Source organism: Biomphalaria glabrata, chromosome 2 (assembly GCF_947242115.1).
Source record: "Biomphalaria glabrata chromosome 2, xgBioGlab47.1, whole genome shotgun sequence".
NCBI classification, from domain to species: Eukaryota; Metazoa; Mollusca; class Gastropoda; family Planorbidae; genus Biomphalaria; species Biomphalaria glabrata.
The window spans coordinates 15,644,966-15,669,559 of NC_074712.1; the positions used below are offsets into that span (position 1 = coordinate 15,644,966).

Below are 24,594 nucleotides of genomic sequence, written 5' to 3' on the forward strand. Positions count from 1 at the left end.
ACCAGACATAGATCAATACATTTCTACCAGCCAAATATCTATGTGATTCTACCAGACATAGATCGATAAAATTCTACTAGATATAGATCTATGAAATTCTACCAGAGTATGAAGTTCTACCAGACATAGGCTAGATCTATAAAGTTCAGCAGACAAAGATCTATAAAGTTCTACCCGACATAAATCTATGAAATTCTACTAGACATAGATCTATGAAGTTCTACCAGACATAAATCAATGAAGTTCTACAGACATAGATCTATGAAGTTCTACCAGACAAAGATCTATGCAGTTGCATGCATTGGACTTTCATTTTGCTGTAGAAAATGTGAAAAGCTTTACCTAGATCTACGTCTTGTTACCTAGTTACGTTGTTAATGGAAAAGAATGACGTCATAAAGGAGTGACGTGTCAACAATACCGAGCTCTAACACTGCTACTGCTACCAAGAAACCGGGATGCTTTAACCCATCGTGTCGATTAGAATAATGCAAACTGGCCAAGCAACATCTATACAGTAGGCCAGATTAAGGCTTCACAATCACACAATCCTGTTCCTTCGTCCACGTCTGCCATCTCAAAGCCCAAGATTAATAATTTTTGTTTTCATCCCGCAATTAAAACAATGGGCGCGCACTTTTCTGTTGGGTCGTTCAGCAGTCTTTATAATAGAGGTCTGATCGATGAAAGAAACAAAAAAATATGTGCAGGGCCTTAGCGTTATATTAACGGCCGTTGTCAAGGACGCTGTGTATCAATAGTAACAAGCTGGTTGCTGCAGCCAACCTCCGATAGAGTCATTACTTCTCAGTGAGCAGTCTTGGCTTGCAGACGATTGACGTAAGTGCGTGATGGCTGAATAAATGTTAACGCGTTGGTTTCGCGGGTTTTAATATTTTTAAGAAGTTGTTTATCGCTATGTATAGATTCGTTATAGTGTCAAGTTTGTACACCATAGTGTTACTTTTAAACTGTGAACTACGCTGTTTGTATTTTAGAACTAATTTTTATTTCATCTTATTTTACACGTTTCTGGTGTTTCTTTAGGAATACAAATGAATGGTCAAGCTCTTGCATGACAGGGAGAATAACGTTAGGCCAAGGTTCGAACCCTGGAACATCGTGCCGACAGTTCTAAGCACTTGCCACACAATGAAGCCCAGTTACTTTAGACCATTTTGTTTTTAAAATTGATGAGTGAGTTTGGTTGATGGAAAATACATTTGTAGTAATATTAGTTCTAAAAGTTTTCATGGTATAAAGATGTTTCATTCACCTGATCTGTGTAGAAGCCCGTAATGTAAGCATCTATCAAATGTCAAACCAGAGTTTTCGCTGTGAGGCGGCACTGAGGCCTATTAGCTAGTCATTTTTTTTTTCACAAAGTTATATATAAATATATAAACATAAAACTTTCAATTTCCAAGAAAGCTTTTAGTCTCGTTTTCAAAATCCCAGAATTCCTCATTTAAATGTTTTGTTTTGAACCTCGTAAAGAGAATGTAAAAAAAAAAAATGTCTCAAACGAAACTAAAAATTAAGAACCAATCATTTAGTGGCATATCTACCTTAATAATATTGATCTTAATAAGCAATTAAGGAAACAAATTAAGCATTGATGATTCAGTTAGTGTTCTATTTTATGGAGGCAATATTGAGCACGGTTTAGGAGCGTCGATGTATGGAGTGTGTTGGATTATCTTCTAGACAAGTTTCAGAATATCTGTGATATCATTCTATTGGTTTTTGTTTTTTCTTTAAGGATTAAAGTAGAGATCTCATTAGGTGATGGAGGCAAGCTAGGAATCAAGCTAATACATTGTCTAGTGATAACTCACGCAACACCTCCACGTGACACAAGCACGTGACATAACCAAGTGGCACCTAGCCTAACTGTACAAACAGAAGGATACAGCTAAGTAAGTACATTGATAGCATGAAAGACAAAGTATACAAAACACTTCCAAACATTATACACTAGGTGCCACTATCCGTAAACTGTAAACATTATACACTAGGTGCCACTATCCGTAAACTGTAAACATTATACACCAGGTGCCACTATCTGTAAACTGCAAACATTATACATTAGGTGCCACTATCTGTAAACTGCAAACATTATACACTAGGTGCCACTATCCGTAAACTGCAAACATTATACATTAGGTGCCACTATCTGTAAACTGCAAACATTATACACTAGGTGCCACTATCCGTAAACTGCAAACATTATACACTAGGTGCCACTATCCGTAAACTGTAAACATTATACACTAGGTGCCACTATCCGTAAACTGTAAACATTATACACTAGGTGCCACTATCCGTAAACTGTAAACATTATACATTAGGTGCAACTATCTGTAAACTGCAAACATTATACACTAGGTGCCACTATCTGTAAACTGCAAACATTATACACTAGGTGCCACTATCCGTAAACTGCAAACATTATACACTAGGTGCCACTATCTGTAAACTGCAAACATTATACACTAGGTGCCACTATCTGTAAACTGTACATACAAGCAAACGTTAAACAAGAAGAAGAAAAAAAATCTTTTTAAAAATTAAAAATAACTGGAAGAACTCGACATTTGCAACTATATCTCTCAATATATATAGACGTTATTTCCCCTTTTCGACATCAAGCAAAATAATTAATTACCAATAATTAAAATAATTAATTGACCAATTGGTTTTAATTGATTCCCATTATGTTAGTTACAATAAATAATTGTTTAAAGTTTCAATTTGGTCCAATAATGGGCGTGAGACCAATAAGAGTACAAAACCCATAATATTTAGCCATATCTCTGAATGTCTCCCTTGTGGTTATCAAACAAACTAATTACCAGTAATTAATTGACTAATTAGTTCCTTGTTCTTTTATTGATTCATGTATTGTCTACGTCAATCAATAATTGTACAAATTTTCAACTTGATCCGAGAGTGAGGGTGGGAGAAATAACGTGTTCATTTTTTTTTATCGGACCGATAGACAGAGTGAGTTGATGGTGACCGGTCATTTCATCCCCGGTCACTTCATCCCCGGTCATTTCATCCCCAATTAAATATTTTTTTCCTTTTTCATTGTTTAATTGTGCTGTTAAGGCTTTGACTTTAAGCCCTCATTTCATCTAATATATAAATATGATTATGTAGAATGCTTTTTGATATTATTTGACATGTTACTAATGCGTTTATAGTGTTGCCTCTTCCACTTTGCATTCTTGATGAGAAATCTTATATTGTAAATCTGGGTGTGTACTTAGCTATAGCGCTTCTATTGGATGTGGGGGATGTAATATTATAATATTATCCTGCGGGTGACGTAATGATCAAAGGCCAAGTTTTGGCGGAAGAAGTGGAAATCTTTTCAGAGATGAGAACGATTAGAATACTTATGATCATGCCATTGATAACTCCTGACGACCATCTTTCACTTTATTTTATTTTTCAAACGCTTTTTCTTGAAAATGGGCGCGTCATTTTTAGCCTTGAAATAAGGTTTTATTCATTTTCTAATAAAGGCTGACTTCAACCATTCACAGGATATCATGTATAAGTTTTGCCACATGAAAAGAACAGGGGATGAAATGACCAGGGGATGGAATGACCAGGGGATGGAATGATCAGGGGATGAAATGACCAGGGGATGAAATGACCGGGAACCGAGTTGATATACGCTTTATAAAACTATCTAGTTTCTAAGGTAAAAATATTATATATCGGCCCACTTTTGTAATGTAGTAGGTAGACTAAAGTGTGTTATTTCTGGCTCTGCTAAATAGAATGGAATGAAGATAGGTGCCCTGCAACTGGTACACTATAGCTCTATAATGGTTCACTTTGTGTGATAAAAGTGTTATCCTGTTAATCGCCTGTATGTACTTTGGCAAAGCTGTCTGCTAACAATTCTTATTCATGCACTTTGACAGACAAGAGCTAAGCAGAATCCATCAACATGGGGGTCAAGGACGGATTTATGGAAGCTAACCTCGTGACCAAATTAAGTTTCTGTATTGTCCTGTTCGCTGTTATCATCAAGTAAGTAGCTTTGCATTTGTCTGTTTGTAACGCTCAATTTCAATTCATTTGAGGGAGAATGTAGTTCAATGAAGGTTGCTAACTAAATATCAACACTTAGACCATCCTACCGCTACTTGGAAAGATTGCACAATTTAAAAAAAAATGAAAACTTAGCATTAGCATTTGGTAATCAGAGTTTAGCCTCTACAGCGTTTGTTTTCATGTCAATGGCCTCATTGTAATTTTAAAAAATAGAGTAGATTGTCTTTTAAAGAAAACGGATTGTCTGTCCCTGTGATCATGCAGTTAGCTAGCATACACTGTGGCGCCATCAGTGTTTTTTTTTTTTTTCAAAATTAAAAAAAAAAAATTAGCTTTAATGTAACAGTATTGTCTCACTTACACGAGAGAGAGAGAGAGAGACTACGTGAAAAATCGTTATTTAGCGACGAAATACCACTTAAAAAACACCTCAACTCTTTGGAGTTTTCACGAGTCATTTGTTTTACTCTTTAAAAGTTTCGCAACTTACAAAAGTCTTAAATGTTTAACTAAATTGTTTCATGTTCTATCTCCATTCTACTAGACTACCCATGTCTTAGTACTTCCACAACACAATGCTAGGGCAACACTTAACTAAGTCCCCAGGTTTAGACTTTCTGAGGAGATAAAAAGACGGCAATATTTCTTTCTGTCTTGGTTTCATTGAAGGTGCCGACAAGAAATCAATCGTAGATTTATTATTTAAGACGTCTCACACTCCTCTGAAGAAACACTACGATGGATACTAAATGTTGACAATGACTAACACTCACATTTTCAGCGTACTTTCGCAATACCCAAATTTCAAGTCAAGAGTTTATGCAGGAACCCAGGTGGTTGGGTGGAGGCCAGGCAGATTTTTCCTATGAATTTTATAGTTGGTGTTTAGTGTTGGGAAAAAATACTTACTCGTTGGCCAGAACGGGAAAACTCTATTTTGAATTTTATAATTTGTTGTTTTTTTAACTAGGATTAAATCCGAAATTGTACCCTTCCTCATAGTGGCGCCCGGGGGGGGGGGGGGAAACGATCGTAGGAGGAAACGATTAGTTCGAAGGATAGCAAAACAAGACTCCTGTGTGAGGGGGGGGGTGCCTGAGTGGGTGCGACAGCATCCTCATTGCACTGCGCGGGTTTATATATATATATAAAAAGCTCCCACAACCGTGTCACAATCTAGGCACCGTTCCTCGAGGGGACGTTACATAATAAATGGCGTGTCCCGCATTGTTAGCCTGGTCTAAAAAAGGAAAATGGCGGGTGGGGGCGTGTACGAGGCCTCTGGCCGCGAGTATGACCCCCCCCCCGCTCGACAGAAGTGTTAACTGTTTTCATTCCTGCCGGTGAGAGGGAGCTTTTGTTAGCCTAGAGTTCCAAGAGCCAAAGGCTCAACTCTACCTGACAGTTTCAAGAAGAAGAAAGGAATATTGCATTCAGAAATGTCCATGTTCCATTGTACTTTAATCTAACATTCATCAGTTATTAAGAGAAAAAAACAATTGCTACTGTTAGTTGTATGATGGAAGCAGTGGCGTAGCTACCAATGTGCGGGTGGTGCGGGCCACGTAAAAAAAATTATGAACAGTGCTCAAGACTGACTAGTCTAGCTGGCGCCTCGCAACCCTTTTAAGCTCAGCCAGAGAAATCGGCAACTCTGGTTCTGTCCGGTCTGGGTAGACTATAAGGGCCCCATACCCAGATCTATCGGGGTCCGTCATTACCGTTCCATCGGTATAGCAGAAAATGGCATCTGATGGGTAGGACTTTAGTGTAGCTGATGCCAAGTTTTGGAGTATGGCAGGCGTTAATCACCTCTTGGTGTCTCCCTCTTGCCTTATAAGGGACATGTTTATTTGTGGGGCCGACAATCTCATCCACTGAGGGCAAGTACTAATTCTTCTAATAGGAATTCTATCAGTGGAAAGCCCAGCTTAGACAAATTGGCCGCTATGTGGAGAAACGATCGCATTTTTATGCGGTTCCTTTCTCTCCACTGTTGCACTAATATTGTGGTGAGTAGAATAGAGTCGCCCCTTTTGTAGCGCTCATCAAAATAACCGGAACTAGCCTTAAACGTTTAGTTGAGACCCGCTGGAGCGCCAGAGGAGAAGCCATCAAGTTGGTTAGGGATAAATTTTCTAAAATTATAGAAACTCTGGAGACATTAACAAGCAGAGATGAAGCAGATTGATTATTAGTTGCTATTCAGTCTTTTAATTTTCTCACATATCTTGGATTTTGAGCTCCTGTATTAACTGAAATTAATGATGCGCAATTCTACCGTCAAAAACAAGGATTGTCTATACGAGACTGCTCACTCAAACTAAAAACATTAGAGACATTTTTAGGTAGTAATCGAGAGGATATCGCTGAAGCCAGCATTACCTTTGCCGAAAGCGTGTGTATAGATCTAAGAATCAGTACAGAACCTCAAAAAAATTGGCCATAAGAAAAAGATGCCTGGTGAGAAAAGTGACGACTCTGTACTTACACACAAAGAAGAGCTACGAAGGGAAATTTTTTCTACCTTGGACAGGATTGTTCAAGAAAAAATCACCCGATTCGAGCAACTTCCCTTCATGACGTAGCAGATAGATATGAATTTTTGTCGCCTTCCCAGCTATTAAATCCTTGGGTCGAAATCAATCTCCATAGTGCTCCTAGTCCAAATTTGAAGATAATCTATTGCTTAGTCCAAATCTCCCGCAGGAGGACGGGGGATGGCAGCAGGCGATGTATGAACCATGGACCATCGAGACGAACAAAGGACAGTCCAGCGCGCAAACGATACGACCAGGCAGCTATCCAATCGAGTTCGATAAGAAAACAAATTAATCATGGAACAATCGCCACACTTATCTGTAGCAGCACTAGAATACAGAAAGCTGAGACTCTTTTAATGCAGCAACAATTTAGAGAAATCCTGAGGAAAATAGTTTGAAATAGAAATTCCCTATCCCTATAGTCCTTTCAAAACCGATGTTGGTTCTAGACCTAGATTTAGTCTCTTGCCAAATTTATATTTATTTTTTTCACTTTGAAAAATTATAATGATCAAACTTGAGTCTTCCCCATGTGGCCAACGAGCTTGTAATTCTTTTCTCAGCGAAATACATTAACTGTTAAATTTCTAGGAAAATCGTTGGAACGTTTTTGAGATTCCTGGATCCAAGTTCCATGAAGTTCTGACTTGAATAGAGGTATTGTAAAAACAAAAAGTAAAAACATAAAAAATACTTTAACAAAAACAAAGCTTAAATGAATTGTAATTGTATTAATTAGTTTGGATCAGTCATGCAATTAAATATGTAATAGATCTACACTAACAATAATAAATCCGTGCGATTAGAAATATTTTTACCAATTGTTTTTGTTTAGCGGAATTTCATGCTTTTAGCTTTCTCAATACTCTATGATCCTTGCACTAGTCTGGATAGTTGGGAAAATTGGAAAAAAAAAAGAGGGGGGGGATACCGTGGGAAGATGGAAGATGAAATAGGGGAGAAAGTAAGGGATATCTGGGGGGAATGTTTACCGTATTCAATTTTTAAAGGCATTTATTTTTTTAAAAAAAGGGAAAACAACCTGAATTCAAACTAATGGCTCAAGCGGACATCTCTGCTAGTGCGATGACTATGGCAATAGAAAATTGTATAGTTATCTTTTGTTTGTCACAACCTTACTTTAAAGCGGCGATCTATAAAGGGAACTAATCCAACTTATACCACCACTTCAGTCAAGTACAATTTCTTTCCCTTGTTCAATATACCAAACAAAATAATTAATTACCAATAGCTAATTAACTAATTGTTTATTTGTTTTTTTATTTATTCTTGTGTTGTCATGTAAAAGAAAACAATGGTGCTAAATTTCGTCTTGATCCAAGATTGGGTGTCGCAGAACTAACGAGTCCTTATTTTGTACCAAACAAACAGAGTTGATATAAACTTGGCAAAAAAAAAAAAAAAAAAAATAGATAAAATGATTAATCTTAGTCTAATATAATGTTTTAATAAAAAATGTATAATTTTATTTGAACAGCTGGATTGCTTTCTGCACAACTTCTTGGTTTTTGGTCAGTGGAATCAATTATTATGGATTATGGAGAGCATGCACTGCAACTACTTGTGGTAGCATGTTGGACGGAAGTCCTGACGGTTAGTGTCTGCTTCGATATGACATTATTTGATTGGTCCAAACCAAACCAACGGAAAGTCAAATTGACTACCAGTGTTCACCTCAGCATTACAGCTATAACCATAACAATATTACAATATAATAACAATGATTGCACAAAGAGTGTCTGTTTGATAGTATGTAATGTTTGTGTGTGAGGGTATATTAGTTTGTGTGTGATGGTATACAATGAGTTTATTTGTAATGGTATACAATGAGTTTGTGTGTGATGGTATATTAGTTTGTGTGTGATGGTATACAATGAGTTTGTGTGTGATGGTATACAATGAATTTGTGTGTGATGGTATACAATGAGATTGTGTGTGATGGTATACAACGAGCTTATGTTTGATGTTTTATAATATGCTTGTGTGTGATGGTATACAACGAGCTTATGTTTGATGTTTTATAATATGCTTGTGTGTGATGGTATACAACGAGCTTATGTTAGATGTTTTATAATATGCTTGTGTGTGATGGTATACAATGAGTGTGTGTGTGATGGTACAACACAAAGTGTGTGTTTGTGTGTGATAAAATAGACCGAAAGTGCGTGCTATGAAGTACTATTGTTAAATGTTTCTGTTTGACAGATGATATTAACGCTATCCAGGCCTTTGCAATCTTTGGCTTCATGGGCCTGAATGTTGGATTCTTTCTGATCGTCATGTACATGTTCTGGGGAAGTTGTAAGGGCAATGGTGAGACTGGACTTGCAGCCGCCATCAGTCTCCTGGTCTCAGGTACTTGACCTACTTTCATACCAAGTTTACATTTTGTCTTATCATTTTATGCCATAAGAAATGGAAGAAAAACATTTTTTAAAATACAATCTTAGTCTAAACTAAACTTTCTTTTGGTTTAGAATCCTGTTGGTTACGTGCTGATAAATCTCTGTACATTGTTTTCTATGAATACATTAAGAATATTTTTGAAAACAACGTAAGTTTCACAGTGCATTCTGTGACTAAACTTTTGATCAATGATAAACAATGTCATCGAAAAGCTGGTGTTTTTGTTGCTGCTATTGTACTTCTAATACATTGACAACTATTTAAGTAGTTTCATTTGTACGCTTCACAAATATGCAAGTCATGGTTGGGTCATAGTGCACACATGAGATACTGAGTAATGTAATTCATTCGTTGTAAAAGTTAGAAACTTAAGACACAAAAGGTGCGGTTACATAGAAGACAATGGTCTCCAACTGTCAAGTAACAAATATAACAAAGAGTATTCTATTCATCTTTGAACAATATAGTTACCTTACATTATTTATTCTCTCCCTTTAATTATATTTCTTTGTATTCAAACTTCAATCTGGTAGTGCATTTTATCACTACAATGTCTAAAGAGTAGTTTTAAAAAGGTTGTACTCAGACAATTCTCTCTACATCTGAATTGAAGTCCCTTTTTTAATTATTCAGAAAGTATTAATCCTTCAGTATCAAAAGTTCTGTAATTGATTTTATGAACAGATATTATAAGAAACTTTTTGTTCGGATTCAATTATCTCTAGAAGCCGTACAATAAAACAACAAAATAACATTCAAAGGAATAATTAAATAATAACTTAGCTAACGAGTCACACTACTATCTGCGAAATTTCCTTTTTTTTTTAATGTAGTTTTGAGTTTTTGACTAAAATGTGTGAGTTAATAATGCTAAAAGACAAAAAATTTCCATTAAGGTTAGACCTTCCTTGGTAGATAAAACTCTGTTTAGTATATTCAGAATAAATCAATTTATTCTAAACATAGAAACAACGTTTTTAAGAATATCAACAATTTGAAAAAAAAAAAATCTTCTATCTTCGAAACTAAAAGCTGTGTCATTAATTCCAACCAACTCTTTATCTGACAGCTGGCTGTTGGCTGATTGCTGTTGCCATCTTCGGGTCAAAGTACGACGACTACTCAGTTGGTAGATTTGGTTACTCCTTCGCTCTGGCCGTCATCGCACTCATCCTGGCCTTGGTCGCTGGAATTCTGATGGTCGTGGGCGGCCGTGGAAACAGTTCTGTCAGCTCCAAGTAGAGACATCTCACCAACGTATCGATGTTATGCAGTAAAGATATAAGAAGACATTTTTGTTGTCAGAGGCGTCACTAGGGTTGGTGTCCACCGGTGCGGTAAGCTAATGGTGTCACGCCAGCCTCCAGGACAATGTCGAAAAATAACGTGCCAAAAGAAACTTTCTTGATCAATAAAGCAGAAATCTATTCTGGTATTTAGAAATGTCAAAGTTAAAAACAAAGTGCTTTAAAACAAGAAAATATAAAAAATACTTTTAAAAAAGACAACTCCTCCGTTATACAACTAATACAGCGATTATTTTGCTCGTATTAACTCCCCTGCCCATTTTAGTTCAGTGTATGCATAATTCTACTAGAGTTTATACAATTCTAATGATTAGCCTTTAGGACTTAGAAGACGGTACGCAAAATGTTCCTAAAAACCTATTAGTTTATTAAACTCTTTAATGAATAGTGCCAACATGAGAAAATACCAGAAGACGTGGTCTGTTCAAAATAAAGATTTTCTAGTCATGGCCAAATTTAAATTAATTATTTAATGCTTTAAAATATTATAACGGCTAAACTGAAGTTCTCCCAGTGTGGCCATATAGATAGCATGCATTTGCTGGCTGAATTGAGGAAGCTTTTTCTTTTGTTTTACTTTGGTGGCCCTTCTTGATAGGTGTCAGCCGCTGCATTCCGCACCCCTCCCTAGTGACGCCACTGTTTGTTATTATTGTTTACTTTTGATGCCAACCATTCTCATACTTCACACGTCTAAATATATGTATTATTTATTCCATTCTCTTGGAAACGAATTTTACAAATCTTTACATTTCCTTCGTATTTTCATTTTCACTGAATCGACGCATACATTAATTGATTGATTCACTGTACAAGCAACTCGAACTAAGTTGTCTTTTGATATTCTTTCTTAGATCCATTAATGTAGCAGAAGAGATCGTGTTTAAGGGACAATCTTAGGTAATAGAAGAGTTCTCTTAACGGGAGTCAACAGTTCTACTTATAGACATTACTATGTCTATGATTCTACTACTAAACTGATTCATCGCAATGAAACTAAAAATAAACTATAGTGGAAATGGTTCAGAATAATTGTTTTTCATGTGACATCTCTAGTCTTGTAATTCTTTATTTCAAACTGAGAGGCTCCTTCACTCAATTGTACTTCAGGTGTTTGTTAGAATCTCTTATTGATAGAAACTGCATGACATAAAATATGTTTATATCGAATCACTAGCGATCCAGAACTTTTAGGGGGGAGGGGGGGATTTTTCTAAAAGCTAACCCTAACGCTCAATAAAACCTAATCCTATATATAAGAGCACACACACACATATATTTAATATATATATATATATTTATATATATATATATATGGACGCCACCTCCTCCAACCAAATCGACCGAGATACCAGAAGGGGAACGACATAATATAACATTGATTAAAATATAAACAATTAGTATATATTATTAACATAAGTAAAGAAATCGTATGGTCGTTGTGCTGGCCACATGACACCCTTGTTAACCGTATTCCACAGAAAGAGGTGACCTTAACATCATCTGCCCTATAGACCACAAGTTCTGAAAGGGGAAATAAATAATTCCTACACATAATTCGATCGCCCCTCCCGCTCCCCCCCCCTCCCCCGTATCCGCCAGTGCATTCGAATACAAGACAGAAAAATTGTTTCCATTTGTTATCTGCCAAAATATGAATGAAGTGTTATTTATCCGATAGTTTTGAAGTGTAAAACATGGATTAGATGTGAAAGATCAATGTACATTTAATGATTGCCAGTTGGTATTTTTACATATTATTATATTTTAACATTTGGTCCCTTATTTCTGTCAGTTCTCTAGAAGGGAGTTAACCCAAACATCCTATTGTAAAACAATCAGATTCATTGTACTCTAAAAGCATTTTTTTTAAAATTAAGAAGCAGACGGTATAGGCAATAAAGCAATCTGCATTAGTTTAATAATTCAACAGCCAATAGTGGAGGAAAGAATTGTCAGAGCTCGTGATCATTGAGAAGACCTTCAGTCCTGCCTCGGTTTTTTTGAGTGTCCATCTTAAAGGAAGAAAAGAATGCGAGTTTATTATTTAGTTGTATTCGAAACTTTTCATTTGCGTTATTCTCTCTCTAAAGTCTAAAGTGACCAAACATTTGCTTTAATATGAAGTTTAATCCTATTCATAATAGGGTCGAGCTCATTTGATCGGCTTACATCGGGGCACAATTCTTATGGTGCTAATAAACTGCTGGTCCGATTAACCAGATTCGACTTTATAATAGGATTTGTTTTAAATTATAATTTATAATAGGATTTGTTTGTTGGTAGTTTTTTTTTTTTTTTTTTTTTGTTGTTGTTTAGGATTATATTACATGGGGCTGGTTCGATTAACCGGTGATTTGATTAACCAGATTATATTTTAATATTCTATTAATTTTCTTTATAAGAAAATCTTCCTGGATATGCCTATAAATATTAAATTTTACAGTTCAAAGCTAATTTACATAGACTATGCAAATATTTTTTTAAAGTTTATTTAATTTTCTTAATATATTTAAAATAACATTTAAATCTAAACTTGCCATAGAATGAACCGATCTTATTTTATTGTATTTATATATTGATTGATGTATAGATTGAAAATTGTTTCACTTATTGTCAAAGGTTATAAATAGTTTAAAATTTTAACTTGTTTTAAACAAAACTTTGTTTGTTTGTAGATCTAATAAAATACTTACTTTCAGTGGTCTATTTCTTTTATTATTATTATTTTATTATTATTATTATTACTGTGTTGATCTTACATATTTGAAACCCCTAGCATTAGCTGTCTGTCCACAAACCTATATTCCTGTTTTAAAACCCTAGCATTAGTTATGTTCTGTCCACAGATCTATATTATAGTCCTGTTTTAAAACTTTAGCAATAGCTATGCTCTCTCCCCAGACCTATAGTCCTGTTCTAAAACCCTAGATTTAGCTTTGTTCTGTCAAAAGACCTATAGTCCTGTTTTAAAACCCTAAATTTAGCAATGTTCTTTTCACAGACCTATAGTCCTGTTTTAAAATCCTAAATTTAGCAATGTTCTTTTCACAGACCTATAGTCCTGTTTTAAAATCCTAAATTTAGCAATGTTCTTTTCACAGACCTATAGTCCTGTTTTAAAACCCTAAATTTAGCTTTGTTCTGTCAAAAGACCTATAGTCCTGTTTTAAAACCCTAAATTTAGCAATGTTCTTTTCAAAGACCTATAGTCCTGTTTTAAAAACCTAAATTTAGCAATGTTCTTTTCACAGACCTATAGTCCTGTTTTAAAATCCTAAATTTAGCAATGTTCTTTTCACAGACCTATAGTCCTGTTTTAAAACCCTAAATTTAGCAATGTTCTTTTCAAAGACCTATAGTCCTGTTTTAAAACCCTAAATTTAGCTTTGTTCTGTCAAAAGACCTATAGTCCTGTTTTAAAACCCTAAATTTAGCAATGTTCTTTTCAAAGACCTATAGTCCTGTTTTAAAACCCTAAATTTAGCAATGTTCTTTTCACAGACCTATAGTCCTGTTTTAAAACCCTAAATTTAGCAATGTTCTTTTCAAAGACCTATAGTCCTGTTTTAAAACCCTAAATTTAGCTTTGTTCTGTCAAAAGACCTATAGTCCTGTTTTAAAACCCTAAATTTAGCAATGTTCTTTTCAAAGACCTATAGTCCTGTTTTAAAACCCTAAATTTAGCAATGTTCTTTTCACAGACCTATAGTCCTGTTTTAAAACCCTAAATTTAGCTTTGTTCCCGTCAAAAGACCTATAGTCCTGTTTTAAAACCCTAAATTTAGCAATGTTCTTTTCACAGACCTATAGTCCTGTTTTAAAACCCTAAATTTAGCTTTTTTCTGTCAAAAGACCTATAGTCCTGTTTTAAAACCCTAAATTTAGCAATGTTCTTTTCACAGTTTATAACACCACCTTCAGGTGTGAACTTTGAATACCAACTTTGGTTTTCCTTTTGGCCTATGTGTTCAACTGAGTTGGAGCCTAGGGAAAGGCCAAACGTTTCATTGGATGACGCTAAAGTCGGAAGAATGACAATGGTACATTTGGATGCCCAGGAAGAATGACAATGGTACATTTGCATGCCCAGGAAGAATGACAATGGTACATTTGGATGCCCAGGAAGAATGACAATGGTACATTTGGATGCCCAGGAAGAATGACAATGGTACATTTGGATGCCCAGGAAGAATGACAATGGTACATTTGGATGCCCAGGAAGAATGACAATGGTACATTTGGATGCCCAGGAAGAATGACAATGGTACATTTGGATGCCCAGAAAGAATGACAATGGTACATTTGGATGCCCAGGAAGAATGACAATGGTACATTTGGATGCCCAGGAATCAGCCTAGAAAAAAGAAATAAATAAATAATAAGCTTTATATTAAAAAAAACGTAGCCTAGGCGCACTCAGTGTGTCTGTGAGAACAGAAAGATACATAATACAACCAATTGTATATTATGTTCTATTATATATAAGCATATCATGGGATAGAAGCAGACAATATGCTCGTTGTATGGGTATAAGTATTGTTTTTTAAATGTGTTATTACACTGTAAAGTTTTGAAAGGATATTTTATAGAAGATAAGGAAAGATCACTCACGACGTCCGTCATTTGTAAGATACAAATTACACAACCTTTTACAAAATAATACGGACCATTTGTCGACGGCCCCTCTGGCCCATATAGGTACCGGCCCACCAGGCATTCGCCTAAATGTCCAAATGGCAAGTCCAGCCATGGTAATAAATATCGACTAAAATATTAAGCGTTCAACTGCATTCCTGAAAGACATTGAGATTTTTTAAAATACAAATTTAGGCCTAAATCAATTTTTTAAAGCCATGAGATAATTAACAAATAGATTGTTCATCTTTTAGTAATTTACATTTTTCTTTCAATGGCTTCTCGGTGATTATCTTAAGTGCCATACAGCAGAGTTTGTCTTGTAGGTATCCTCTGAGAAAATATCTACTGCTGGCAGAGCTGGTGAACGGGAAAGTTAGTCTACAAAACCAAACAGTCTACAATTTTTCGGAAAAACACGTAACATGTTTTTGTAAGTTTTGACGCAGATTTATACTCATAGGCTGAGCTAGAGAAATGGGAGTACGGACTATTACACACTGGAAAGTTTTGACAAGATTTTGTGTACTAGGTAAGGGGAGATCAGTCACGACTTTCCACATTTGTAAGTTCCCCTTTCAGACCATGCGGTCTACATGGGCAGATGATGTTAAGGTCATCTGTTGTTTTTTTGTTGTTGTTGTTTTTCCCAACGGTTAACGAGGATGCCATATAGCCAGCACAACCGACCGACCACCTTTTCTTTTCCCCAACTAATGTCAGGTACCCATTAGAGCTGAGTGGACTCAGAGGTGCATATGTGTACAGAGTCAGAGAAAACAACAACATGTACAGCTGTGAAAAAAAAAATACAGTGACCCTCTTTCCTTTTTTTCACAGCCCAAGACTTAATGCACTGGTCCGACTCTTGCCCATAAAGGACTTACTCGGTTGGTTGATTGTAACATGTATGCGTCTGATCTCAGCATTTCTACGTGTTGGTAGAGAAACGAGTGTGTCCCTCCCCCCTCCCTAGCCATCTCATGGGTCACTGGGCCAGTCAATGAATAGTTATCACACATACGACAACAAAGGGCACTGTCCGCATTCCTGTTATTATGTTGGTGTGTCCACTGAGTTCGTCACTCTACATTGAAAAATATACTGGTCAATGGATCACTGGACACAGCCTACAGCTTTGTGTGTAACAGTCAGGTAGCTGGACTGTAACAGATCATCACATACAAGAGTCCTCGACAGTTTAGTGAAGGTCTCAGGTAGGTTTAACCGTACTGAATTTTGAATAGTCTAGAGTAGTCAGACCTATCCTAAAACAAATTCTATATTGTGTATAATAATTTATTTTACAAGAGAGCCAGGTGGATTCGAAAGGAATAAAATCGTTTTTCCGAGATGTGTTGTAACCCTACATTATTAATGTTACGCTATGTAGTGGACAATCAAAACGACAGAAATTGTCGAGTATTCGCATATTATCAAACACCATAAACCATTATAATATAATAATATAATATCAGAGAAGATACAAGACATCTATTATATAGTGTACATAGAGGTTTTATGGTTGCTAGCAATTCTTTTAGCCATAGCATTGCTATTCTTGTGGATATAGAGAGCCATGTCAGTCAAAACTTATCTTTGAGTGCTTTAAAAATACTAAAATCAAAAGCTTCATTCAGTTTAAAACCAAAGTCAAAACATTAATAATAAAATAGAATTCGATTTACCAGAATCCTTTACATTCCCCACATCTGTATCTCCCTATTCAAGTTTCGACAAATTTCCACAACCATTTCATATAGAAAACCTTTACAGAAACTCAAGATTCTCTAAATGGAATTTTAGAATTTTAAATTTTAGTCTCATTTCTAAACAATTTATACATTGGTTAGTTTGTTCCTAGCTAGTGTATTGGATAGTTTGCGCGGTCGAGAGGACACGTACGCTTGAACTTGGCTTGGCTTGGTTACCTTTGAAGGAGGCTAGAGGTTCGACACCAGACTCGATCAGAGTTGTTTACTGAGCGCCTAAAGGCAGCACGGAAAACCTCCCAGGTACCCCTTCCCCAACATAATGAATGAAAATAGCACTCTGAGCATGCTATCAGCATGAAAGTAGCACTATAAAAGTAAAAGCTATATATTTATTTATATAAAAGCTATATATTTATTAGTGTAATGGTTAGTCTGTTCTTTATTGGCGTATTGCTAAGTTTGTGATTGTTTCACTTTTTTTCCCCCAAAAGTTTATTACCTGCCTGGTGAAAAAATGGCAATCGTGGATGGATTCATGGGAGCTAACATAGCAACCAAGATCGTTTTCTTTCTTATACTTTTAGCTGTTGTCGTCAAGTAAGTCTTGTTACCCAGTAATCTGCGCTTTGTTTACAAATTTGATTTTTTAAATTAATTGTACTGTGTGAAAAATTCACAAAAATGATTCCATAGTTTAAAGAATGTATGAATATCAATAATTATAATCTTAATACCGTACACTAGGTCTATTTATATAAAAAGGTAAAAATCCCCTTTCAGACCTTGTGGTTCATAGGGCAGATGATCTAAAGGGCATCTGTTTCCGTGACCTACGGTTAATGGGGGTGTCATGTGGCCAACACAACGACCAACTGCCTTTACTTTTCCCCAATTAATGTTAGATACCCATTAAAATTGGATGGACTATGAGGCGCCCTAAGATTGCGAAATTTAAAATCCCAGTCTTCGCTAGGACTCGAACCCGGGACCCCCGGTTCGGAATACAAGTGCTTTGCCGCTCAGCCACAGCGCCTCCCATGTCTTTTTATATACCCATGGCATTGCAGAACTCTTCCAGATTAAAAAAAAAATCACCAAATATTGTGCGAAGTTTGGGTTTTAAAGTAACTGAGAAACTCTAAAAATAATTTGTTTAAATACATTATGTTCCTTGGACTAAATAGCTGGTTACTCTTTCCCCTGACATTTCATGACATTGTCATTCTCCACAGCTGGATCGCCTTCTGCACTACTTCCTGGTATGTGGGGGAGGAGTACATCGGACTCTGGAGAACGTGCCGGAATAAAAGCTGCAGTGTCATGAATGACGGGAACCCAGATGGTAGTTTTAGTTGGTCATTTCAGAACGGAGGTGGATGTGGTTGTGGATGAGGCGATGCTTGTGTGTGTGTTTGTGTGTGTGTGAATGAAATAGCTTTGTGTCATTTGTAGATTTCTTAGATGTATTTGCAGATGTTTTAGGTGGAGTTTCTAGATGTTTTCTTAGATGTATTTGCAGATGTTTAAGGTGGAGTTTCTAGATGTTTTCTTAGATGTATTTGCAGATGTTTTAGGTGGAGTTTCTAGATGTTTTCTTAGATGTATTTGCAGATGTTTTAGGTGGAGTTTCTAGATGTTTTCTTAGATGTATTTGCAGATGTTTTAGGTGGAGTTTCTAGATGTTTTCTTAGATGTATTTGCAGATGTTTTAGGTGGAGTTTCTAGATGTTTTCTTAGATGTATTTGCAGATATTTTAGGTGGAGTTTCTAGATGTTTTCTTAGATGTATTTGCAGATGTTTAAGGTGGAGTTTCTAGATGTTTTCTTGGATGTATTTGCAGATGTTTTAGGTGGAGTTTCTAGATGTTTTCTTAGATGTATTTGCAGATGTTTTAGGTGGAGTTTCTAGATGTTTTCTTAGATGTATTTGCAGATGTTTTAGGTGGAGTTTCTAGATGTTTTCTTAGATGTATTTGCAGATGTTTTAGGTGGAGTTTCTAGATGTTTTCTTGGATGTATTTGCAGATGTTTTAGGTGGAGTTTCTAGATGTTTTCTTAGATGTATTTGCAGATGTTTTAGGTGGAGTTTCTAGATGTTTTCTTAGATGTATTTGCAGATGTTTTAGGTGGAGTTTCTAGATGTTTTCTTAGATGTATTTGCAGATGTTTTAGGTGGAGTTTCTAGATGTTTTCTTGGATGTATTTGCAGATGTTTTAGGTGGAGTTTCTAGATGTTTTCTTAGATGTATTTGCAGATGTTTTAGGTGGAGTTTCTAGATGTTTTCTTAGATGTATTTGCAGATGTTTTAGGTGGAGTTTCTAGATGTTTTCTTGGATGTATTTGCAGATGTTTTAGGTGGAGTTTCTAGATGTTTTCTTAGATGTATTTGCAGATGTTTTAGGTGGAGTTTCTAGATGTTTTCTTAGATGTATTTGCAGATGTTTAAGGTGGAGTTTCTAGATGTTTTCTTAGATGTATTTGCAGATGTTTTAGGTGGAGTTTCTAGATGTTTTCTTAGATGTATTTGCAGATGTTTTAGGTGGAGTTTCTAGATGTTTTCTTAGATGTATTTGCAGATGTTTTAGGTGGAGTTTCTAGATGTTTTCTTAGATGTATTTGCAGATGTTTTAGGTGGAGTTTCTAGATGTTTTCTAAAATGTATTTGCAGATATTTTAGGTGGAGTTTCTAGATGTTTTCTTAGATGTATTTGCAGATGTTTAAGGTGGAGTTTCTAGATGTTTTCTTAGATGTATTTGCAGATGTTTAAGGTGGAGTTTCTAGATGTTTTCTTGGATGTATTTGCAGATGTTTTAGGTGGAGTTTCTAGATGTTTTCTTAGATGTATTTGCAGATGTTTTAGGTGGAGTTTCTAGATGTTTTCTTAGATGTATTTGCAGATGTTTTAGGTGGAGTTTCTAGATGTTTTCTTAGATGTATTTGCAGATGTTTTAGGTGGAGTTTCTAGATGTTTTCTTAGATGTATTTGCAGATGTTTAAGGTGGAGTTTCTAGATGTTTTCTTGGATGTATTTGCAGATGTTTTAGGTGGAGTTTCTAGATGTTTTCTTAGATGTATTTGCAGATGTTTTAGGTGGAGTTTCTAGATGTTTTCTTAGATGTATTTGCAGATGTTTAAGGTGGAGTTTCTAGATGTTTTCTTGGATGTATTTGCAGATGTTTTAGGTGGAGTTTCTAGATGTTTTCTTAGATGTATTTGCAGATGTTTTAGGTGGAGTTTCTAGATGTTTTCTTAGATGTATTTGCAGATGTTTTAGGTGGAGTTTCTAGATGTTTTCTTAGATGTATTTGCAGATGTTTAAAGTGGAGTTTCTAGATGTTTTCTTAGATGTATTTGCAGATGTTTTAGGTGGAGTTTCTAGATGTTTTCTTAGATGTATTTAGAGATGTTTAAGGTGGAGTTTCTAGATGTTTTCTTAGATGTATTTGCAGATGTTTTAGGTGGAGTTTCTAGATGTTTTCTTAGATGTATTTGCAGATGTTTTAGGTGGAGTTTCTAGATGTTTTCTTAGATGTATTTGCAGATGTTTTAGGTGGAGTTTCTAGATGTTTTCTTAGATGTATTTGCAAATGTTTTAGGTGGAGTTTCTAAATGTTTTCTTAGATGTATTTGCAGATGTTTTAGGTGGAGTTTCTAGATGTTTTCTTAGATGTATTTGCAGATGTTTTAGGTGGAGTTTCTAGATGTTTTCTTAGATGTATTTGCAGATGTTTTAGGTGGAGTTTCTAGATGTTTTCTTAGATGTATTTGCAGATGTTTTAGGTGGAGTTTCTAGATGTTTTCTTGGATGTATTTGCAGATGTTTTAGGTGGAGTTTCTAGATGTTTTCTTAGATGTATTTGCAGATGTTTTAGGTGGAGTTTCTAGATGTTTTCTTAGATGTATTTGCAGATGTTTTAGGTGGAGTTTCTAGATGTTTTCTTAGATGTATTTGCAGATGTTTTAGGTGGAGTTTCTAGATGTTTTCTTAGATGTATTTGCAGATGTTTTAGGTGGAGTTTCTATATTTTTTTTTAGATGTATTTAGAGATGTTTAAGGTGGAGTTTCTAGATGTTTTCTTAGATGTATTTGCAGATGTTTTAGGTGGAGTTTCTAGATGTTTTCTTAGATGTATTTAGAGATGTTTATGGTGGAGTTTCTAGATGTTTTCTTAGATGTATTTGCAGATGTTTTAGGTGGAGTTTCTAGATGTTTTCTTAGATGTATTTAGAGATGTTTAAGGTGGAGTTTCTAGACATCGTGTTAAATTCGTGCAACTTTGTAAATGAAGTGACCTTTGTAGATCTGATTGCAAATGAAGTGACCTTTGTAGATCTGATTGCAAATGAAGTGACCTTTGTAGATCTGATTGCAAATGAAGTGACCTTTGTAGATCTGATTGCAAATGAAGTGACCTTTGTAGATCTGATTGCAAATGAAGTGACCTTTGTAGATCTGATTGCAAATGAAGAGACGTCTGCCTTTTAAATTTTTTTTTTTTTTTTTATCTTTATTGATGTCGTATTTACAGATAAGGTTTACAGTACACGATTCCAGTTGTTACCTAATTTCCTTGAGTTCCATTGTAACTGTCATTTGTTTTCCTATGTAATTAAGTATATTGACCACTCAGCCACCGCGCCCCCACTCAAACTATTATACTTGTAAGAAACTTTTGTCCTTCCAAGGATTTGGTTAGAAAAAAAAAACAGTACTCTATGCGATTATATATCATTATGATTAAACCAGTTAGCAAATTAAAGTTAAACACAAATTTAACGTGAAAATATCAGTTAGCAAAGTTAGCATTAATTTTGAATTGCTTAACTGAAATTGATCTTCCGGTCTTCATGATTTTTCCTACATTGTTTATTTCAGACGATATTAATGCTGTCCAAGCTTTTGCTATTTTTGGTTTCATGGCTTTGAATGTTGGATTCCTGCTGATCAATTTGTACATGTTTAGTAGCAGTTGTAAAGGGAATATTGAAGCAGGCATTGGCGCCGCCATTACTCTCTTTCTGTCAGGTACGTTATAATATTCACATAATCCTATCCAGGTTTTTTTTTCCACTTTTAAAAAGCGATGCTAAAAGGGGTGAAAGGTCAGGGGTAAAATAAGTGCTGGTACTAATCGTGTGCACAAGTGTGCCAATTTTAATAACACGTACCTTCTAGTGAAAGCGGTGAATGTCGAAAGTAGAAAACAGATTTCCATTCACTTGTTGACATGATCAGCAGACGTGACGCTCCTACAAACCTGTGGAGTTCCCGTCAACGAAAGATTGAGAGCCAAAATTGAAGAAACGAAAAAGTGTGACGTAAAAATTGGAAATTAAGAAAAAAAAAAGAAATTTGAAGAAACAAAACAATCATTTAAAACGAAAGAAAAAAAAAGAAAAAAAACACTTTGTTTGAATCACCATTTATAAGAGTAAAACTGGAAATATTTAAAAAGTTAAAAAAAATAATTTTTAATCTATAATGTATAAGTTTAAAGTGGAACGGAGAAGAAATAATTTAATCGACTTAAAGTAGCCTACACAAGTTTAGTTAAATTGTGTAGTGAGAAATTAATGTGAAGGTTGCTATATGGTCAAAAATATGTCATGTATTCAGTATAGATAGTACGATTGCGTTGGTCATTAGTTTACAACTTTTTTTTTCGAGATAATTTTAAACAGAAAATCACGCTGGTCAAACTCGCACGCCAAGTAGATAATCCATATTGTCAACTGTAAGTAAAAGTTGTTCCCCTTTCAGACCTTGTGACCTATAGGACAGATAAGGTCATCTGTTTCTTTGGTTAATGAGCGGGGTGTCATGTGGCCAGCACAACGACCTTGTCTCTTTCAACTTATGTCAGGTACCCATTAGATTCCAGGGCGCACTAAAAAACCAGTCTTCGCCCAAATTTGAACACAGGACCACGGATTTGGAAGCCAAGCGCTTAACCACTCAATCACCGCACATCCCATCCCTTAAGGTCATTTACTTAAAAAGTCTAGATTAATTGCACCAAAATATATCGAGACATTTCTAATTACGGCAATCATTTTTAATAACGCTCTTTTTAGATTATATAAACAGTCGATTTTCATAATTAACTTAATCAGTCATCAGCTCTTTTACATTTTCTACATCCGGTTAATATCTTTGTCTTCTTTTTTTTTTTAAATACATAAAGAGGAAAAGTAGACAACGCGATGTGGAGAAATGTGGAGACGAGTTTAGACCAAAAGAGAATTGAAAGTAAATAAATAAAACGAAACAAAACGAAAGAGTCGGAGAGTTTGGCATAGACAGAAGGTCAAGGACGCTAGTTTGACATATGCTTGTTAGAAAAACCATGTTAGAAAAATCATGAAAATGACTTCAGGTAAAATTTGATTCTGCGGTGCTAAAAGTGCAAAAACAATTTGCTTTAAAAAAATATAATTATTTTGATTTCTCTACATCGGATGCATCAGAAAAGTAGCAATTAATAGATTAGCCTACTTATCTGAAACTTCGCCATTGGGGAGACGAAACAGGCATTTTATGACATGGTCTTATTTCCTTAGCAAGAAGCGTTTGTAGTTACTGAAACTAAAATGGACTAAAGCATTGCGTAGGCGCCTATTTAATTGCCGTTAGATGTATATTATTTGTTGTTTCGCTATGACTCTTGGGATAGTTGACATTGACCTAATTAAGCTACCAAACATAAATTTAATAACCAAAATTACTAACTTAATATTAATAATAATTAAGGAAGTAAAGTAAGCATCCTAATAAAATACATTTGTTTTCACAGCTGCCTGTTGGCTGATTGCTGTCGCCATTTTCGGCGCGAAGCAGGATGACCTTCCTGGCAGATTTGGCTACTCCTACGCCCTGGCCGTGTGCGCTCTGATCTTGGCTCTGATTGGTGGGTTCTTCATGTTGATAGGTGGCCGTGGAAACATTGGCGTCAGTTTAAAGTGAAGTTCATCCGGTCATCAGACAGGAAATGACGTGATTGCTCAGATCGTTGATTGCATCATTACTATAGACCAATATTTCATATTTTTAAAATTTCGTATGTAGATATCCATGTAATATTGAACCAGTGTAGATTGCCATCAAATTATATTGTACCAAAACGCAGTTGCTATTAAAGTATTAAAATATTATTTTATAAATTGCACGAGTTTCTAATTTTTCTTCTAAATGTTTCAAATGGGTTTGTAAATTTAAAACGTTTCTTAATATAAAAAAAATCTTCTGTTTCACGTAATGCGGCAAAAGCTGGGCCTGTTTCATTTCAGCTGTTAACAAGTGAATAGTAGCCTATTGAAATTTTGTTTTGATTTGTATGTTCCTTCAGAAAGGAAGATTATTACATCCTGTCTCCAAGCTCCAGCAGGACTGCATGGGATGGCTGGGAACAGGGTTCGAACCAGGGACCAAACAATACAATTCTCTAATGATAGTAATACTATGTCCACAGACGGCTCCGTCAATTGTACAAAATCTAACCCACTCCAAAATCACTTTAAAATAAAGGTTTCTGGTCCTTTTTATGCATTGTATCGTTCCGAGTTTATGTTAAGTGCTAAATGTCGTATGAAAATGAAAATACATCTTAAATTATTCTTAAATGGGGGAAAACAAATGCTGTTGATTACGTTTTAGTATTAAATAATGCAATTACGTATCACCTATTAATTTGTTAGTATCAACATTCTGAAGGTAGGGCTCTTCATTGTTTGAATTGAACTAACAATAAAGTTAAAGTACCCCTTTCAGGCCTTGCTGTGACCCACGGTTTACGAGGGTGACATGAGGTCAGCACAACGACCGTCTTTACTTTTCCCCCTACCCATTGGAGCTGAGTGGATTGGCACTAATAAAAACATGAACTATCAT

General features: G+C 35.4%; 2 protein-coding genes across 7 annotated transcripts; both read left to right on the top strand.

Moving 5' to 3' along the window:
* The first annotated feature begins 775 nt into the window (after positions 1 to 775).
* On the top strand, positions 776 to 13,027 carry LOC106076781 (epithelial membrane protein 1-like). Of its 5 annotated transcripts, none has more exons than XM_013237596.2 (6): positions 776 to 840; positions 1,763 to 1,919; positions 3,942 to 4,050; positions 8,116 to 8,231; positions 8,844 to 8,993; positions 10,114 to 13,027. In XM_013237596.2, the coding sequence occupies exons 3-6, from the start codon at positions 3,968 to 3,970 to the stop codon at positions 10,284 to 10,286; spliced, it is 522 nt and encodes a 173-aa protein (XP_013093050.2). In that variant the 5' UTR covers positions 776 to 840; positions 1,763 to 1,919; positions 3,942 to 3,967; the 3' UTR covers positions 10,287 to 13,027. The 5 variants fall into 5 exon arrangements, with proteins under 5 accessions (XP_013093050.2, XP_013093059.2, XP_055875307.1 ...); XM_056019332.1 differs by having other exon boundaries at positions 825 to 844; XM_056019331.1 differs by lacking the exon at positions 776 to 840 and adding an exon at positions 1,075 to 1,197.
* A 2,984-nt stretch (positions 13,028 to 16,011) lies between these two features.
* On the top strand, positions 16,012 to 23,867 carry LOC106076825 (epithelial membrane protein 1-like). Of its 2 annotated transcripts, XM_013237644.2 has the most exons (6): positions 16,013 to 16,206; positions 16,854 to 17,004; positions 17,196 to 17,301; positions 17,937 to 18,046; positions 21,583 to 21,732; positions 23,501 to 23,867. In XM_013237644.2, exons 3-6 carry the CDS (start codon positions 17,219 to 17,221, stop codon positions 23,668 to 23,670), a joined length of 513 nt encoding a protein of 170 aa, XP_013093098.2. In that variant the 5' UTR covers positions 16,013 to 16,206; positions 16,854 to 17,004; positions 17,196 to 17,218; the 3' UTR covers positions 23,671 to 23,867. The 2 variants fall into 2 exon arrangements, with proteins under 2 accessions (XP_055878083.1, XP_013093098.2); XM_056022108.1 differs by lacking the exon at positions 16,854 to 17,004 and having other exon boundaries at positions 16,012 to 16,206.
* The last annotated feature ends 727 nt before the right edge of the window (positions 23,868 to 24,594 follow it).

Bases quoted from the DNA above. Each gene is read 5' to 3' on its own strand.
- LOC106076781 (XM_013237596.2), top strand. From the start codon at position 3,968: ATGGGGGTCAAGGACGGATTTATGGAAGCTAACCTCGTGACCAAATTA. The intron at 8,232-8,843 runs GTTAGTGTCTGC...TCTGTTTGACAG, and splicing joins GTTGGACGGAAGTCCTGACG to ATGATATTAACGCTATCCAG. The intron at 8,994-10,113 runs GTACTTGACCTA...TTTATCTGACAG, and splicing joins CATCAGTCTCCTGGTCTCAG to CTGGCTGTTGGCTGATTGCT.
- LOC106076825 (XM_056022108.1), top strand. From the start codon at position 17,219: ATGGCAATCGTGGATGGATTCATGGGAGCTAACATAGCAACCAAGATC. The intron at 17,302-17,936 runs GTAAGTCTTGTT...CATTCTCCACAG, and splicing joins CTTTTAGCTGTTGTCGTCAA to CTGGATCGCCTTCTGCACTA. The intron at 18,047-21,582 runs GTAGTTTTAGTT...TGTTTATTTCAG, and splicing joins GAATGACGGGAACCCAGATG to ACGATATTAATGCTGTCCAA.